This window comes from Ambystoma mexicanum, chromosome 12 (assembly GCF_040938575.1).
Source record: "Ambystoma mexicanum isolate Mex_15411 chromosome 12, UKY_AmexF1_1, whole genome shotgun sequence".
In the NCBI taxonomy this organism is placed as follows: Eukaryota; Metazoa; Chordata; class Amphibia; order Caudata; family Ambystomatidae; genus Ambystoma; species Ambystoma mexicanum.
The window spans coordinates 5,526,188-5,544,958 of record NC_090936.1 but is presented as its reverse complement, the minus strand read 5'-3'; the positions used below and the strand labels follow the sequence as shown (position 1 = coordinate 5,544,958).

At 47.6% G+C, this 18,771-nt stretch overlaps 1 protein-coding gene across 1 annotated transcript in view; it reads left to right on the top strand.

Annotated features, from left to right (window-relative positions):
• Positions 1–18,771, top strand: part of UCMA (upper zone of growth plate and cartilage matrix associated) — a 105,413-nt gene that overhangs the window by 39,553 nt on the left and 47,089 nt on the right. The window contains exon 4 of the mRNA XM_069627797.1: positions 6,004–6,102. Within this exon, the coding sequence (XP_069483898.1) occupies positions 6,004–6,102 (99 nt within the window). The remainder of the gene's footprint in view (positions 1–6,003; positions 6,103–18,771) is intronic.

Here is an 18,771-nt window from a genome sequence, read left to right as displayed (position 1 = left end):
AGAGGACCTCAAGAACTTTGTGAAGCATCAAACAAGGCCCAAGATAGGGCTGATATTCTCCATCGCACCCCGCAAGGGAGACTCCTTCCCAGGGACTCTCCTGTGCGGGAGGGACCGGTCAGGTCCTTTACCAGTAGGTGCACCGAGGCTGCCGCAGCTACCGGCCTCCGGGCCAAGGGATCCTCGGATCCTCCCGATGACAGTGGTGAGGGACAGAAAGGTTCTTTTACTGGGTCTTCACCTGAGGGGCTCCGCCCTTGTACCGGCACCATGGCTGAGGGGCAGTACGTCTGAGGGGGCGCCTAAACGCAGCTCCATCGACCTCCGGGTCGAGGGTGTCACACCTACCGGGCCTATGCCGAGGAGCAGGGTAGGCCTTGTGATCCACACGCAAGAGTTTTGGAGGAGGCCGGGCCCAGTGGGCCAAGCAACACGTCGCAGGCATGTGGCAGGCAGCTCGACAAAATGGCCGCCACGCCAGAAAGAGTTACCTGTCCTACGCCACTCCAGGAATTTGGTGAAGAACGAGTGTCAAGGTGGGCCTCAACCAGGTACGTGGCCTACAGTCTACCCCTCATTTGCGCAGGGCAGCTTTCCTTTGCATCCGTATGGGCAGAGTACGCAGCAGCTCCAGCAGCCTCCCGCTACCCCATCAGCACCCCCTGCCACCTCCTCAGTTATTGAAGAGGGTTTCTTCGAGAGGTTTCTCGGCCTCATGAAGTCACCTCGGATGGGTGTTATCCTCAAAGATGCCATCAGGGAAGTCCTTCCCTCAATGGTATCAGCACCACAGATGCCTCCGTCAGCGCCCCAGGCCCCGACGCAGCCGCCTCCTCCGGCTCCCCAGCCGACTCCTCAGCCTCCGCCATCTCCTCAGCCTCCGGCCACGGTCCCTGTACCCCAGCCTCGGCACCAACTACTCTTCCTCCTTCACAGGATCCCCCCGATCCACAGGATACAGATGAGGAGGAGGATCCGGACACGCCATCCTCAGCCAGGGCCTTCCACTAACGTCTTGCTGGCCTGGCGGAGTTTCTGGGCCTACTCCGATCCGAGGTCAAGTAGCCGGCAGAGGGGGTTCTGGCCGAAGTCCTCACACGACACCCCTCTGCCATATCGGGGATTCCTATGCAGACCGATGTAGTCTCCCTGGCCAAGAAGGGCTGGCTCAAACCCCACTCAGCCCAGCCGGTCAATTGACACCTGGATACCAAGTACAGGCAGATGGAAGGGGATACACTCTTGCTTTCGGCCCATCCTCGACCACACTCCTCGGTGATCGCTGCAGCATCACTATACTCCAAGCCTCAGTCGTCCTCAGCCTCCTTCTCTGCGGCGCTGCTAGGCAAGGAGAAGAAGATCTTGGAGGCGTACGGCAAGAAACTCTATTCCAATGCTTCCTTACATCTGCGTCAGTCCAACGCAGATGCCATGCTGGCTGCCGCCAACCAAAGATTATGGCGGGAAATTGCGGACTTCCTCCCAGAACTCCCCACCCAGAGCCAATCATGCTTTAAGGCGGGGCTAGCCGAGGCCAAGCTGGCAGCACATGACCTCATGGAATCCACCGTGGCCCATATTGACACCTCTGGCCGTGCCAACTGTATCGCCACGGACATGAGAAGGACAGCCTGGCTCCGGGCAACAAAATTCAACCCGGACGTCCAGGAACGCATACTAGATCTACAGTTCAAGGGGGGGACCTCTTCCACTCCTCCACGGACGAAGAGCTGGATAAAAAGAAAAACAACTCACAAACAGCCAAGTTTTTATCCATCCTTACGAAGACCATGGCCAAATTGTACACCCAATCTCAGCAGGGCTCAGATAGGGGTCGTACGTACAGAGGGTTCTGCTTGCTGTCTCAGAACCGGCGTAAGCAACAAAAATGGTGGGGGAAAGGCTTTTTCCAGTCCCTCTCCTCCATGACAGCCTCTAAGGGAAAGAAGGCATGACACGCCCCTTCGGGTCCACCTGTCTCCGGTGGGGGGCAGGCTTGCTCCCAATGCACATTTCTGGTTTCTGGTGCCAGAATTTTGCTGACCCCTGGATCCTCTCTGTAGTAACCACGGGGTGCCGCCTCCCTACCCCAGCCTTTCCTCCATCCTCCCCTCCACTCCCACAGGTTGGGACATCAACTCTTTTGCCAGAGATCTGGTCGCTCGTAGAGAGCCAGGCAGTGGAGGAAGTCCCAGCCTCCCAGCGAGGCTTTGGCTTTTACTCCAGGATTTTCGCCATTCAGAAGAAGAACGAGGCGGGCCTGAGAGTTATGCTGGACCTTTCCACCCTCAACCTCTCCTTATCCCTGCAAAAATTCAAGATGGTTACGCCAGCTTTTATAGCACAGGCATTGGACAAGGGAGACTGGATGTGCTCCTTGTATCTGACGGACGTGTACCTACACATCCCGATTTGGCAGCCCCATCATTCTTTCCTATGGTTCAGGGTCATGGGCTACCATTTTCAATACAAGGTCCTTCCCTTTGGCCTCAACTCAGCCCCCAGGCTCATGAATGCAGTGACAGCCCTCCTCAGAGTGCAGGGCCTCCACATCTACCCATACCTCGACGACTGGCTCGTCAGAGCTACATCTCTGGAAGCGGTTCACCTCTCTTCCCATGCCCTTATGAACACGCTGCACATTCTGGGCTTCTCGCTCAATTTCAAGTAGTCACAGCTGCACCCTACGCAGACTCTGACATTCTTGGGCCTCATTTGGGACACGTGCTCCGAGAAGGTATTTCCGTCAGAGGATAAAATCTTGGCCATCAAGAGGACCACCGACCACTTCTTCAGCAGAGAAGTGACCTCGGCATGGCGGTACCAACATCTCCTGGGTCTACTGGTAGCGGTCCTATTAGCCGTCCCACACACAAGACTAAGGATGAGGAGGATTCAGCTGCACTTCACGGCCTCATGGAACCAGGAGCGGGGCTCTCAATCCAAGATGATCAACGTTCATCCATCTCTCCACCAGGACCTAACTTGGTGGTCCAGAGACTGCAACCTACGGATAGGCAAGCCCTTCCAGCCGCCCACTCCGCAGGCCACCATCACCACAGATTCCTTGCTCGAGGGCTGGGCAGCCACCCTGTATGATCTCTCGGTACACAGCACCTGGACTCGACAGGAGCAGGAATACCACATCAATTGGATAGTCCTGAACGCCATCTGGCTCACGGCATTCCTACCACTTCTCAGGGGCAGGGTTGTCCTCATCTAGACAGACAACTTGACCAGCGTGTACTATGTCAACAAGCAGGGAGGCACCAGATCCCCTCCTCTGTGCAGACTGGCAATCAGCATGTGGGAGTGGGCCCTGGAAAATGACGGCCCTGAAAAATGACATCTACCACACAGCAGTCCACCTCCCGGGGGAGTCCAACCTGGAAGCGGACAGGTTCAGCAGGCTGGGAGCAGACAATTACGAGTGGCAGCTAAACAATTGTTATTCAGGAGATCTTCAACAGGTGGGGTTATCCCCACGTGGATCTCTTTACTACCTGGCACAACAAGAAGTGCCCTCAGTTTGCCTCCTGGCAGGGACAGGTCCCCGGCTTCCTGAGCGATGCATTTCACCTCCAGTGGAACCACGTGAAGGCCTATGCCCTTCTAACCACGCCGCTGATTCACAGAGTAATTTTCAAATTCAAGGAGTCTCACCAACTCCACATCATTCTAATAGCTCCCTGGTGGCCGGCCAGGCCATGGTTTTCGGAGATGCTCAGCCTCTCGGAGATGCCCCGATACACCTCCGAACGGGCCCAGCACATCTTCTGGCACAACAGGGGGGCAGAGTCATCTACCGTGCGCCACAGAAACTAGCCCTCACAGCGTGGCACCTGAGCAGGTAACGCTGCGGCACCTTAGCCTCTCACAGGCTAATCTGGAGATCATACAGGGCGCTAGGAGCAAGTCTACAAGGGCCCAGTACAAAAGCAAATGGACCAGGTTCTGCCACTGGGCAGACTCCAAAAAAATCAATCCCCAGCGTGCACTTTGGACGACGTGCTCTCCTTCTCGGCGCACCTCACCCACTTTGGCGTGCAGGTTGACACTTGCCGTACTTGCCTCGCAGCCATTGGAGCTTACAGGAATTCGGAGGAGGGCATCTTCTCCTCTTCCAATCCTATCATCAAGAAACATCTGACGGGACGTGCAAGGCTCTACCCGCCCGTCAAGAGACTGCACCTGGTATGGGACCTTAACATAGTCTTCGGTGCCCTGGCGCACAAACCGTTCGGGCTAATGGTGTCCGTGGACATCAGGCTTGTGACCATCAAGACGCACTTACTAGTCGGCCTCACCTCCGCGCGTAGAGTCAGTGAAATCCGGGCGCTGGTCGCCCTGGAACCATATACTACCTTTCACAAGGACAAAGAAGTCCTGCGGACACACCCAGCATTTCTGCCCAACGTGCTGTCAGCTTTCCACTGGAACGAGGAACTAGTCCTTCCTACATTTTTTCCCGATCCTAAGGATGATGCACAGAGAGTGCTGCACTGCCTGGATGTCGGGCGTGCCCTGAAATTCTTCTTGGACAGGACTAAGGGCTTCTGTAAATCGGACGCCCTGTTTGTCACTTTCGGGGGCTCAAGCCCAGGCTATCAGGCCTCTAAGACTTCCATATCCCGCTGGATGGTCTCGGCCATCAAAGAAGCGTATGAGGGCTAGCACAGGCCATTCCCGGCCAACATGCATGCCCACGCGGTCAGGGCCAAGGCAACGGCCATTGCATTCCAGCGCCATGTCCCTTCGCAAGTCATAAACAGGACTTGGGCCTCTCCCTCAGTTTTCTCCAAGCATTACTGTTTGGATGCCGGCTCTTGATCTGATGCGGCTTTCGGACAGGAGGTTCTCAGGAACCTATTTGCTTAAGAAGGGGCTCTTCTCCACCCTGGGGCTACATTCAGTTGTAATCACCCATGCAGTATGGAGGAAAGGGGATGGGACGTAAGAATAATTATAAGTTACACACTGTAGTGACTAACGTACTCTTAGTCCATAGTCCCCTTTCCTCCATACGTCCCTCCAACGTCCCCCCTAATAATACTGGTGTCATTAGGCAATGCTATTGTCGATGCGTCAATGGGGACTGAGGGGTGGCGCCGGAGGGCGCAGTCAGGGCAGCGCATGCTCCTTGGGCCGCACCCCTGCGTGCCTCTAAATTTAAAGGGGAAGAAGTTTTTTTCTGGTGAAAAAGGTTCCGTCTCCCGTCCCTTGGAAGGGGCACCCATGAAGTATGGAGGAAAGGAGACTATGGACTAAGAGTACTTTAGTCACTACGGTGAGTAACTTATAATTTATGCGCATAGCAAAGCTACCCATTTTTCTCTGTTGCTGGCAGTGACGTTGGTTCGGCAAGTAACTATATACCGTAAGGTAAGTCAGGACTGGGTTTGGGTGCCCCCCCCAATACCCACACCTCTTCCATCCCAACATTATACACATACAATATAAATGTATGTTGGTTATATCACCACCAAGAGTCAAACAAAAAAGGTGGTTGAGGTAACTGGTGAGGAATTCACAAATTGCCCTTAGAAACATGCCAGGAGGTGCAAATCCAGTGGTTGCATAGTATTACATAATCTTTTTCATTTGTCGTTACTTGTAGTAGTACCAATAAATATAGTTGGTTCCCTAGCTTTGTATCACAAAGAATTGTACTTTTTGCTGCTACTTTTAATAAAACTGATAAATCTGCATCTTTCTAGAAACATTCCACGTTCATATAATTTCAATAATGACGCCTAATAGGTATGCTTTGAATGTTTGGTGTAAGTTGTTTTCCCCCCTGTGCTTCTGGTCATGTCGCGTGAATGTAAACATCACACTTGTTACTTAGCACAGAGGATGTTTGACGCAGCCAGTTTTTTTACTCTGAAAGAATTCATGCATGTATAAAGATTTTGAAATGCTTGGTGAACTGATGTCCAGTCGCCTTCTGGATGCCAGAAGAAGTGATGAAGCTGCTAACCCAATGAACATTTTTTATTGAAGCGGAGAACCGGCAGAGGCTGTCAGCCGACGAACAAAGGAGGGAGTATCATGAGGAACAGAGGAACGAATTTGAAAACTATGTAGAAGAAGAGCAGGACGGTAAGCAAGTATTACCTACAATATGTGCAGTTTCATTCATGTTAGTGTTGAGATGGAGAAGTAGAGACTGGGCTTCGAGGGGCATCCTGTGGAGGGGAGATGTGTGCACTGAGGGCCCCAAATAAGATTTTGAAGTAGTAGTAATTAACAAGCAATTTCAGAGGCATCCTGGCCAGATGTTCAAGTGGTCTTGTGGGTGTCTCAACCCTGGGCCTAACAGTGTGGGTTTGAATCACGTGTTCAGGAACACTTAAAGCAGATCTAAGGCTCTACAACACTTGAAGGTTGCAAATGGATTTCCCGGGTCTGAGATCCAGAGGAACATGGTTTGCCACATCCCGGAAAGTCAGGCAGAATGACCAGCACTGGCACCACCAATGTGTTAATTGTCACACTTTTCTGGTGTGCCGGAGTAGGGACACACTACAGATCCTAACGTTGGCTAATTAAAGAGAGATCTATCAGGATGCAAGAGCTGTACATCAAGTTTCATTTTAATGATGTTTCCATTGGTAACTTATTCTGTATCTATGGTCCTTTTCTTTACATTTGTACCACGCACCAGGTACCCGAAAGCTTATGGGCGCACAAAAAACGAGGCAAAAACATCAACATAGACAAGAGTGGATGATAATATCCACACTCAACGTATAAAGCAGGCACTAACATGCGACTGGCAGTGGAGCGAACAGAATAAAAGTGTTTTTAATTTCTTTTTAATGTTAGTAGACTTGACCTCTCTTAGGTCCGGTGGAAGAGAGTTCCACGCTATATAAATGCTCCCTTTAGGGCTTTGCTGGTTTTGCAGCGGGGTGTTCTCAATTGGTTGGTGTTCTTGGATCGGAGAGACCTCAGACTCTGTTTCTCCAATATGCACTCACATCAGGTACGATGGCATGCGCCCCATGCAACATTTGTGTGTGATAAAGAGCAATCTGAATTGACTCTGCTTGGCCCCAGACAAATCGTCTCTCAACTTGACGCCCTTCACCACCCTGACTGCGCTGTTCTGATGACCTGCAAATGGTTATTCTCTGATTGTGAAACGCCGATGAGAAGACTACAGCAGTAGTCGATCTTTGAACCAACTCTAGCTATCGTCTCAACATTATTTTCTGAAATGAACAGCGAGAGGTGAGCAAGCAACTTTATGTTGATGTAGATACTACATTGCTCACCTGTGATTTCATATTCAAGCTCTGATCTAAAATTATACCTAAGGTTTTAACTTTCTTTTTTACCTCAATCTTGCAGTTTGCGATGGTAAAATAATTGAACAAAGCACCTAACTTACTCCAGCTTATTGTCTGTTCCCATCACCATGAGTTCTGTTTTTTCATTGTTAAGAGCTAGGCTGTTCTGAATCATCCAAGTTTGGATGATATCATAGGCCTTGTTAATATTACTTTCGTCTGTGCTATGTGACCCTGTTATTGGGATGACACATTGAGTTAACAAATAAAATGGCATTATGCTCTAGTAGGTTAAAAAAAAGCACCACAAAGATGTTATAAAGAGATGAGGAGACAAATGCACCCTGAGGCATTCCATAAGCTAAAGAAATGGGTTTAGCCTCAGCCTCTGCACTGGCAACTCTACACGGTCTTTCACTCAAGAATGATACGATCCATTGTGCACCCTGATCTGAGAATGAGGTGACGCCCTTTAACCTAGTGATCAAGATGGAATGATTCACCAGGTCAAAGGCCGCGGAAAGGTCCAAGTTCATGAGACGAGAGGCTTGGCCAATATCCATAGATTGCAACAACTTGGATTTCAACTCTTGGAGAGCCGCCTCGGTCGCGTGGTTTTGTCTGAAGCCCGATTGATGCTTGTGCAAAATCAGAGAGTTGTTGAGATGAGTAGAGATCTGATTATAAACCACCCTATCCAATATCTTTAAGAGAAAAGGTGTATTCATAATTGGTCTATAGTTTGACGGTGTCAGGGGACAGAGGTCTGGCTTCTTTAGAAGGGGGGTGATCCATGCTTGCTTTAAACCTACTGGAACATGATTTTCCGCAAACAACGTGTTCACAAATTTAGTGAGGGCCGGAATTAAGATAGATGAACTCTCTTTGATGATCAAAGAGGAGCAGGGATCCCCCTTGCATCTAGTGGTTTTTAACTGTATAATGACCCTAGACAACTCTGCTTCTGAGACAGGAGAAAAGTTGAAAGCCTGTTGAGCGCCAGATTTAACTAGAATCTCGCTGTAATCTTGCTGTGGTTGCTTATTCATGAATTTTGTTTCCTCTATCTTTTTCACTTTTCTCTAGCTTGCCCATCATGGCATCCTGGATAGACCACCACGCTTCGCCTTTCACCAGTGGTTCCATGCTTGGTCCGCTAGGATATTCTTGCTCTCTTAACATTTTAAATAGTTCCTTACTATCTGAGTTCGAATTTACAATTCTGACATTAAGCGATTCTTTTTTTGGCTAGCAAGTTTGCTGTTTTCTAAATCCTAAACACTTTTTTTATATGTTTCCAAGTTTGTTATGTCCAAGTTCCTTCTCCAGGTATAAAAATATTTTATTTTCTTCGCTTTAAGCTCTTGAAGATCTGCATTGAACCAATTATTGCACTTAGGTCTATCATAGCAATGTTTTTTCTTTAAGGGCGCTAGTTCTTCAGAGATTTCCTTATAGGACTCAAGAAAAGTATCCTAATCTTTTGGTGTTCAGACACGAACGCCTGTTAGTAGCTGAATGCAATAAGTTAAAAATACTAATACTGTACTAAGACTCTGACTTTTCCAAGCACCTCCAGAAATAACAAGGCAAGACTGTGACTGCTTGGTTGGAACCAATAGGAAGCTCAACTGTAGCTGGTGCAGGACGAGTGATGAAGTTATCAATTCTTATTAAAAGGAGCTGAAGGACGTTGTTGCATTCTTATCTCAGCACATGTGCCAACATCCTTGGTGCACAATGTGCTCCCCCTGCAGTCACTGTAGGAGTGAATGGTGTGATGGATTGTGTGGCACACCTACTATAAGGCAAGTGAGTTGCCGAAAAGCATCCAAACTGCATGACAGGTACATAGAAAAATCACAGACCCTTCTGGAGATGATCACTGAAGGACTTGTAAAGAAGAATGAGGCACTGAACTGTTGAGGATCACATTGGGCGAAGCTCATGTAATGATGCTGCTGCTGTTCCAATCTGATGAAAGAGGCATGGACTTTAACTCTCAGAAACGTGATGATGGTCTTGATGAGGGAAGTGGTTTCAAGATTCGGGTCAGGTTTGTGTAAACAATATAGCTAGGGTTAAGGGTAGATTTGGCTTCGGCTTGTGGGGGTACTTCTGTATTTGACCATTTGTAAGATAGAGCAGGACAAGATTTTCAGCTTGTTTCCCTTTGACCCGTAGAGTGAGCACTTTTGGGATTACTAGGAGAACTTGTCCAGCTTTTTAACCTTTGATAAAAGAGTGGCAGTTGTGTGGTGCCTGGCAGAAGAATTCCAGCTTCTGTCCCTTGGATACGTAGAGTGGACAGTTGCGTGTTGCCTGGCAGAAGAATTCCAGCTTTTCTTTGGATACGTTGAGCGGACAGTTGCGTGTTGCCTGGCAGAAGAATTCCAGCTTTTCTTGGGGTACATAGAGAGGACAGTTGCGTGTTGCCTGGCAGAAGAATTCCAGCTTTTCTTGGGGTACGTAGAGAGGACAGTTGCATGTTGCCTGGCAGAAGAATCCCAGCTCTTCTTCTTGGGTACGTAGAGTGGGCAGCTGTATGGTACCTAGCAGAAGAATTTCAACTGTTTCCCTTATATATCTCGAGTGGGCAGTTGTGGGTCTTTCTGTTATGTCCCCTTCTCATTAACGGTGGCACTGACATTGCTCCTTAGTTCGTCCAGGGAGGTTGTAATTGAGCTTGTTTATTTTAGTGGTGTTTCAGGAAGTAGGGCTTTCAGATACTGTACGTAACCCTTAAAGTAGTACTAGTAAATCTCCTTAAAGAAGCTGGAAGAATACTAAACTTTGTAGCCAGTGTGAGAGAGGAAACCACTAATGCTAGCCTGCTGGTGACTGGCAGAAAGCGAAAGAGTTGAGCCAGGGGAGTGCTGAGCTGATTCCCCAGGCCAACGTTTTATACGCGCTTATGGGAAAATTGTATGGCTCGTATCAGTGTTCCGTTTTTTGCTTTGGGCAGAAGCCTGATTGTGGGGCGAGAAGTGGCTTTCTGCAACCTATGACGGTCTATTCGAGTGATTCTATCCAAGATTACTCCAATGCAAGAAGGATTGGAGGTAGGTTGAAAATTGATGTGTGTTTCGGGGCTGGACACAACATTTCTTCAGAGTTGGGTGACTCTTACATGTTTGGCGATTGTTGATGCATACTAAGGTCGGGCATGAGAGAGTCTTCAATGCAGTTGAAAATCTCAGGGGTCAGAGTTCAGATGGTGAGGTGGAGATGTCACTGCGGTTGGTGGCTTCTAAGGTCTTGCTGATGATTGACAGTTGAAAGTTCGATAAGAGGTTTTTTCAGAGGGATGCAAACGTGTTTACATGTACATGATGTAATGACCCTTCAGGGTCTACAACCATTCTTACATGTATCACAAGTGATGTGAAAGAATTGTAGCCATGTCATACAATAAGCCCCTTTCACATTTTTAGCAAGCCCACCTGGTGCCTGGTGCCTTCCTGGTTGCGCTGTTTTTCCCTACTTAAGGAGCCCTACAGCCTCTTTTCCTTTGCAGAGTGGGAGCAGGTGCAAGTGGATCTAGGTCACCTGGCCTAAGCCCCACCCACCTGGTGCCTTCCTGGTTGGCGCTCTTTTTCCCCACTTAGCAATCCCTGCCCATCTGGTTTCTTCCTTGTTGCTGCTCTTTTTCCCTACTTAAGGAGCCCTCCAGCCTCTTTTCCTCTGTAGATGGGGAGCAGGTACGACTCAACCTATTATCTGCTTTTACTTCTCTAACGTGAAACCCAGCACCCCCCATTAGTTTGGGAGAAGCTGCTATGGCCCAGAATATGATTGATCTACAAGGCATCCACGTTTAACTGGCTTGGGAATAACAACTGGGACCTGGCTCAGTTCACAAGTCCAGATATTTCCCAAGTCGTCAAAGCCTTTGAAGCAGCATGAAAACATGTTTTATCCTAAGATTCAAGCCGCAAAAAGTACTCTGCATAAGCTCCATGGAGCTATTGATAAGAATATCTGACACATTGTATCAGAAAAAAAGCAGTTTAAGGGTACTATGACTACGAGGTATAACAATTGGGTCAGAAATCACAAATCGTCACTTAAATTGGCAACCTGGCTTGCACTTTATAAGCTCATTAGAAAAGGGGATGACAAAACACATTTGGGGAATGGTTGGAAGATTCTTAACACCTCAATGATTGAATTATGCCCGATTGGTGAATCGACACTCGACAATTAGGAATATGTTCTACGATGTGTCACCTTAGGATGAGTCATATTGCGACTATATATACCCTGCCACAAATTCAATGAGGACTTGGGGTGGGAAAATATTGCATTAATTATGAAGTCTTCTAAAAACTCACGAGGGCCAGGACCCGATTCATTGGCTAACGTATTCAAATTAAATCCGCTCATATATTGGAACAATTGTTCAGTAAAATCTTGTATGAGGGCAACATTCCTTGTTCTTGGAGGAGGGCTGTTCAAATACTGGTTTTTAAAAGGGGTGAACGAGCAGACCCCGATAATTTATCGTCTTCTGGCGATGCTTGACGCGAGCCAGAAGAATTCTGCTAGTATATTATTGAAGAAGGTGACCAAATGGTCTATAGAAGTGGGCCAACTTTCTCCCTTTCAATCCGGATTTTGGAAAGGTTTTAATACTCATATAACATTAGTGTCCTGCAATATATTCTTTGAGTGCAACAAAAATATGTAAAGAATAATCATACATATGTTTTATTGATTATTGCAGAGCTTTTGACATGGTTCCTCGTCAAAAACTTTGGGCTAAGCTCGACGGGTGGGGCATGAATAGGTCTCTACTGTTTTTTATCACTCTACTGTATTACGAGAATAGTGTGACTATTCGCTTGAATCACTAGGGGGCGACAACCACGGACATTCAAACGAATGTCGGGGTCAGACAAGGTTGTACACTTGCACCCCTTTTGCATAATCTCTATGGGGGAGGTGATTTCAACTGCAAGAAGCTTCCCGCCCAAGTTGGGTCCCATAAACGTACAATGGCTCAGCTATGCAGACGACTCAATTCTATTGGATAAAATGGCTATTGGTCTCCAACGCTCCATTCTAGCCATTGCAAATTATTCGAGGTTAAACAATTTAAAGATTAACATTGGAAAAAACAAAATAATGACCCTGGGAAGCAAGCATAAATTGAATAAATATACATGGTATCTGAATAGAAGTCTCCTGGAAGTTGGTGGTAGGTGTATTTGGGTTTCCAAATATGTAAATCACCCTCTATATAATATTGTAAGCTCTAAGGCTATGAAAAAATGTCTTGTTTATAAAAAGATCATGCGGTTAAAGGATTTGGGGTTGTTTTACCGAAGCGGAAATGTTCGAAGGAGAAAAGACTGAAGATTATTTTTTTTAAGTAATCTTCAGTCTTTTCTCCCCTGAACATTACCGACTTGCCCACACCCCTACCCCTACCCACACCCCCACCACCCTACTTACCTTGCATTCCGTCTCGCTCTGTCCCTGCGACGCCGGTTCCCTTTCACTTCCATTATCGGGAACTGGCGCCGCAAGGTACTTTACTTTTTTTTTCGGGTCAGCTGCGGGGGTGTACCCCGCAACCCCCGCTCACTATACTGTGTAGTACAGTGAGCAGGCCACGACTTGTTAACGAAGGCCATTCCAAATACGCTGTTCGGGATGCTCACTGTCAAATTGATAAAGAGATGCTGACGAAGCTTCTATTGATTAATATTTATTGGCATTGGGGGGTGGCTGACCTGGACATTTTTGGTGGACTTATTCAAGAACGTATAATGACCTGGAGGGACCTAAATGTGAGGAGCGTGGTCCTGGTGGTGGGAGACCTTAATGCAGCCTGCCCAGATGTGTTCCCAGGAGGAGATATATCTGAAGTAGTCCTGGACCCCATTCTTCAGATTGCTAAGGCCCTGGCAGGGTTAAAATGGGTGCGGTGATGACCTAAAGATGGGTGGCATAAAGAAGATCGCGCGAGCAGAAGGAAATTCTGGCAAATACTTGGCAAAGCAGAGACAGTTGGTCAGAGCTTGACTAAGTCTTTGTGGACTACACCCTATTTGGGGCCTGCACACACAGTTCAAAAGTGGTCCAAAATAACTAGAGTGATCACAGCGTGATCTACCCGACCTTTAACATCTGCTGCGCAAGGGTCCAGAGTAGTGCCATAAAGGATTTAATACTGGTCAACAGGGGAAATAGGCTGAAATGTACACCAAGGAAAAAATCAAAGCATACAGATTACCTCTTAAGCATACAGATGACCTCTTAAGCATACAGATGACCTCTTAAGCATACAGATTACCTTTTAAGCATACAGATGACCTCTTAAGAATACAGATTACCCCTTAAGCATACAGATTACCCTTTAGGCATACAGATTACCTCTTAAGCATACAGATTACCTCTTAAGCATACAGATGACCTCTTAAGCATACAGATTACATTTTAAGCATACAGATGACCTCTTAAGCATACAGATTACCTCTTAAGCATACAGATTACCTCTTAAGCATACAGATGACCTCTTAAGCATACAGATTACATTTTAAGCATACAGATGACCTCTTAAGCATACAGATTACCTTTTAAGCATACAGATTACCTTTTAAGCATACAGATTACCTCTTCTGGTTTGGGGTAGAAAACTATTTGTATACCTTGGCAGAGTGCATGCAACAACAAAAAACGATTGGAGGGAGGGAAAAGAAGGCAGGACAACCCCTCCACGCACATAAATATAATGAGAATTTGGTTCTCAGAAGGAGAGAGCCGAGAAGGGGACTCAGGTTAGTAAAGACCAGCTCCGTTGATCCAGTAGAGGGAAGGTGCAAAGCTTGAGCCCTTAAACAAAAACATAAGAACTACTGAAAAGTGATGAAGCCACAATTATGCAGCGCGATGCAGAGCATATGCTCAACGTTTTAATAAAAAAGACACCAGGACGTTTTGGCCCCAGTGAATTCACTGAACAAATCGCAGGCACTGAGTCAACTGAACACAGTCTCAGAGAGTTCATGGGTGAAACATTTTGGGGAATTGTACTCTCTGAGCCCTCCTCAGTCACAGGGAGAACGCAGTGGTCTTGCGGAAGTTGAAACATTTATTTATGCCCTCAAACTGGATCCAGGCACAATCAGTCTATTGATTAAAGGGCGAAACCATCTGGGGTCCGGGACCTGGTGTGATTACAAAAGATGTCTTAAAGAATGATGTGAATTCCAGGTCGATTATCCTCTCTTTGGTTCACAGCGAGAACTCCCCCAAGACATGGAAATCAGCTTACTTCTTCCCGATCTATGAGGGGGAACAAATGGGACCCGAATAACTCTAGGCATATCTCTCTGTTGGACGTAGAAAGCAACATTTTGGGGGGAATGTTATTGTGTCATCTTGAGGCTTGGGTAAGTTCTACAGGGAGATTAGACCAGTTCCAAATGGATTTCCGACAGGGGCACTCAACTAACATCCGTGGTGTCATAGTAAGGGAACTTCAGGAGAGAACAAGGGGGGCGCACAATCTGATGGGTCTATCGAGGCCCCATAAACAATCTGCGGCGTTTGATCGGGTTGACCGCTGCAGATGATGGTCTCAATTACAACAAGGGGGAGTGCCTCCAGGCCTTTCGAAGGTGATTGTAGCTTTGCACGAAAGCTCAGGAATTTACATGCTATTAAATCAAGACGGGAGCCTCTGACTTAGAATTGAGGCTCCCTGTCTCTTTAACCTTTGTTACAGATGTGGAAGAGACCCTAAATCCAGCTGCTTTGATACCACCTCGGTTGGGATCTGTAAAGGTTTCTTGGGTGTCATGCGCGGATGACTTCCTGCTTTTCGATTTGCTCGAGGATTGGAACAAGAAGGCTTTTGGAAGCTTTCTCTAAATATGCAGAGGAGGATGGCCTCTCAATCCTACAAAGACAGAAATCCTCGAGCTTTCGAGAGGCAGGAAGCAGGGTCCAAAAAGGTGGCAGTGCAGAACATCCGGTGGGAGGAGTGGAGAGCCTAACCTTCCTGGGCTTTCACTCCTCAACAAAACCACATAGGGACATACAGGTACTGCTCAGCCGGAAGGCGCATAACTTAGCAAACCAGTTGGCACAGGTGGGTAAGCAGTATGGAAGGTTTTCGATAAGGGCTGCCATCCGATTCTAGGAAGGACAGGTGGTGCCAAAATTGACATATAGCCTAGAACCTGAGCCCGACAAAACCTGTGCTTGGCTGGATACAATTGTTAGGGAGAATTCTCTGTAGAGGCTAATTTCCCAAACCTAGTGAGTCCCCCAGCAGCTTTGCTGGATTTTTGGGGTTTATTTTTTCTCCTGCTAAGAGTGAGACTCTTTTCCTCCCACTCTTAGACATGATTTGAGGTGTTCCTTTGACTTTGTATGTGTTTTATGGGGGATGGGGTCCTTTACCCCATAGGGCTTCATGTGTTTTTGGTATGTGGGTTACACAGCACCCTCCGTGCCGTAACCCAGGGGTGTCGTAGCGACCCCCAAACATAGACTCCATACCCTGGGACTGACTACTGTCTCCCAGGGCATGTAAAGTTACCATTGGCTTTACTAGTCTCAAATTGTGAACAGAACCAGTACAAACCATCATATTGTGGACGTACTGGTCGGGGCAATTCGATTGCCCTGGGGTCTGTTGTTCGAGGGAGCACTGTCCAGTCCCTTCCGACCGAGTTTTGGCTGGTGGCAGTGGATACTACTTTTTATATTCAACCGCAAATATATTCCTATGGGATTTTCCCATTGTTCGAGGCTACCACTTTTTAATATAGCCTCGAACATACCGCCGGTTTATTAAATTAATATTAATTCACTGGTTGGTAATTTTTGCCGAAACTTGGTTCCAAAATGGCATTTGTGTTCGCTTCTGTGACTCCAACCCAATTTGAGCCCTTTGTTCCACTTTTTGGCGGGCTTCTCCACAGAAGCCTCCAAAAGTGGTGCCACTCTGTCTGGGTACCACAGGGGGAGTGGGAGGGGGTTTAGGCACCCTAGACTGAGTTGCCTTGGCAACTCAAGTCGCACTCTTGTGTGATTGGCCCAAGTGATGAGCCGCTCGGCTCACCACTTAGCATGTTTGATTGACAGCTAGGCTGAATGAATGGGGGTTTGATGCATCAAAGCAGGGCTTTGGAGACTGGAACTTCAGAAGTCGCCACAGGACCTAAAGAATCCGAGGAGGGAGAAGCCGAGCCGACCTGCAATGAAGATACCACCGGTGGAGCCCTGTGGAACCGTCTCACCACTTTTCCCGACGACAGAGGAGATCTCCAGTCCGGAGAGTCTTCTTCCTTTGACTGGTGGGGATAACCAGTTTGCCCGTCTTTCCGCCTTCCTGGACCATCTCGTGGCCGCCTTGCCCGTGCCAAGCACCCCGGCAAACGGAATACCGCGAAGAACAGGGTGGTACCTTGTAACCGGGAAACTCCGCGGCTGGTTTCTTCCCTGGCAGCGCAACGACCTTCAGCTTTCCTCCACGTCGAGACCTCCTCTTCCTCTGGACGAAACACTGACTTGCACCCGCTGCCAGGAACAACTGCCCCCGCTGGAGCGTTCTTCCCACTTTCAGGTACTGTGTCCCACCTGGCTTCCCTTGCGACAGATCGTTCGGGGTGACAGTAAAACCTCAACTTTCTAACCTGGGCTAGCCTGGGGCCTGTTAACTAACTTTCCCTGACTTGATTTCAATCTTTTGCAAACTTTCTACAAAGTCTCTTTGGGCATAACCCCACTGTGTGATCCTGGACACATTTCGCTTGCTCTCTCTAAGAGTGGGCCTGGCATTTGAACTTCCTTGTTCCCCAGTAGACTTTGCCTAACCTGCCTCACTGTGGTTCTTTGAAAAGTATTGAAATTTGTGTGCTTTCATAACTCTGCCTTTTTCCCTCCCTTTTTAACAACTTATTAGAGTGCCATCTTATGTTAAGCGCTCACCTCTGTCTGAAAATAAGTGGTGTTTCTCATTAAGACTTGTCTAATAAGTAATTAGGGTTGTGTATATATAATAGTGACTGTGTGTTGAATGTATTTACCTCTTTGTGCTAGTGTAATTTACAAGTGTCTCTTTAAATAAATAATTATATCTCTTTTACACCAAGCCCTGGTCATTGTTTACTTGTTCTACTGTGTTCTCTTGACCTATTGTGAATACTCTGTATACTGCCTAACTCTTCTTGAGGGAAGTCTGACTGCTCAGCCACAGCTACCAAGTGAATCTGTGTGGTACAGACTTCTACCAAGTGAGTTTACTGCCAAACACCTGTAGTCCTAAATCTTTTGCAGTCGTCCCAGAGGGAACTGCATAGGTTTCTGCCTAACACCTACCTCCCTGCCAAGGATTCAACACTATACTGGTGGTAGTTGACGTCTTTTCAAAAATGGCCCATTTCATTCTGCTTAAGGGTCTACCAAACGCATACGGTCTGGCGAAGGTATTTTGAGAAAAAATCATGCGACTACACGGATTTCCCTCCGTCCTGATTTCAGACGGAGGTAGTCAGTTTGTGTCTAACTTCTGGAGGAAGAGTTGTGCAATTGCCCAAATTGATATCTGTCTATCCACTAGTCACCATCCCCAAACTGATGGTAAAACAGAGCAGATGATTCAGACACTACAGCAATATCTAAGGTGCATGTTACATCAAGTGGAAGAAGGTTGGGAGGATGTTCTGTGGATAGCCGAATATGCCTACAACAATTCATTACACACCAGCACTGGACAGACTCAATTCTATACCATGTATGGAAGGCATCCACATACTTCTGAATTCGTCTCCCCCACGACCTTGGAAATGCCTGCAGTAAAGACTTTACATACAACTATCACTCAGACCATCAAAAGGGCGGCAGAACACTTGATTCAAGCCAAAGAAAGACAGAAAAGGTTCTTGGACCAACACCGACGAAGAGCCCTAGCGTACCAAGTTGGAGATGAAGTCTGGCAGGCATCTCGGCACGTGCCCTTAAGAGGAACTTGAACATTTCGTCCCAGGTACCTAGGACCTTATACCATCAAGGCTATCATAAACTCTGTGGAAGTAAAACTAGCTTTACCACTGAACATCCAGATCCATCCTGTGTTCCACGTCTCACCCCTAAAGCCTGTTCAACCGGGAACCAGGGTCAAGGCACAAACAAATCTGGTACTGGTTAACAGAGAACCCCAATTTGAAGTTAAAGACATCCTAGATTCAAAAATTACCAGGTCCAAGTTATATTATTTAGTGGACTGGAAAGGGTACGTCCCTCACGACAGGACATGGGAGCCTAGCGAGCACATCCATGCACCACGCCTGGTTAAATGCTTTCATCGAAACCATCCAACCAAACCGGGGCCAGAGGGAAGGAATACCATGAGAGGGGTCTTAAGGGGGAGTGCTTTCATGACCCATATCCCTGACCCCATCAGATGCAACAGCCCCCTGACAGCAGTGGGGCTACAGCCCCCCACAGTGGCTCCAAG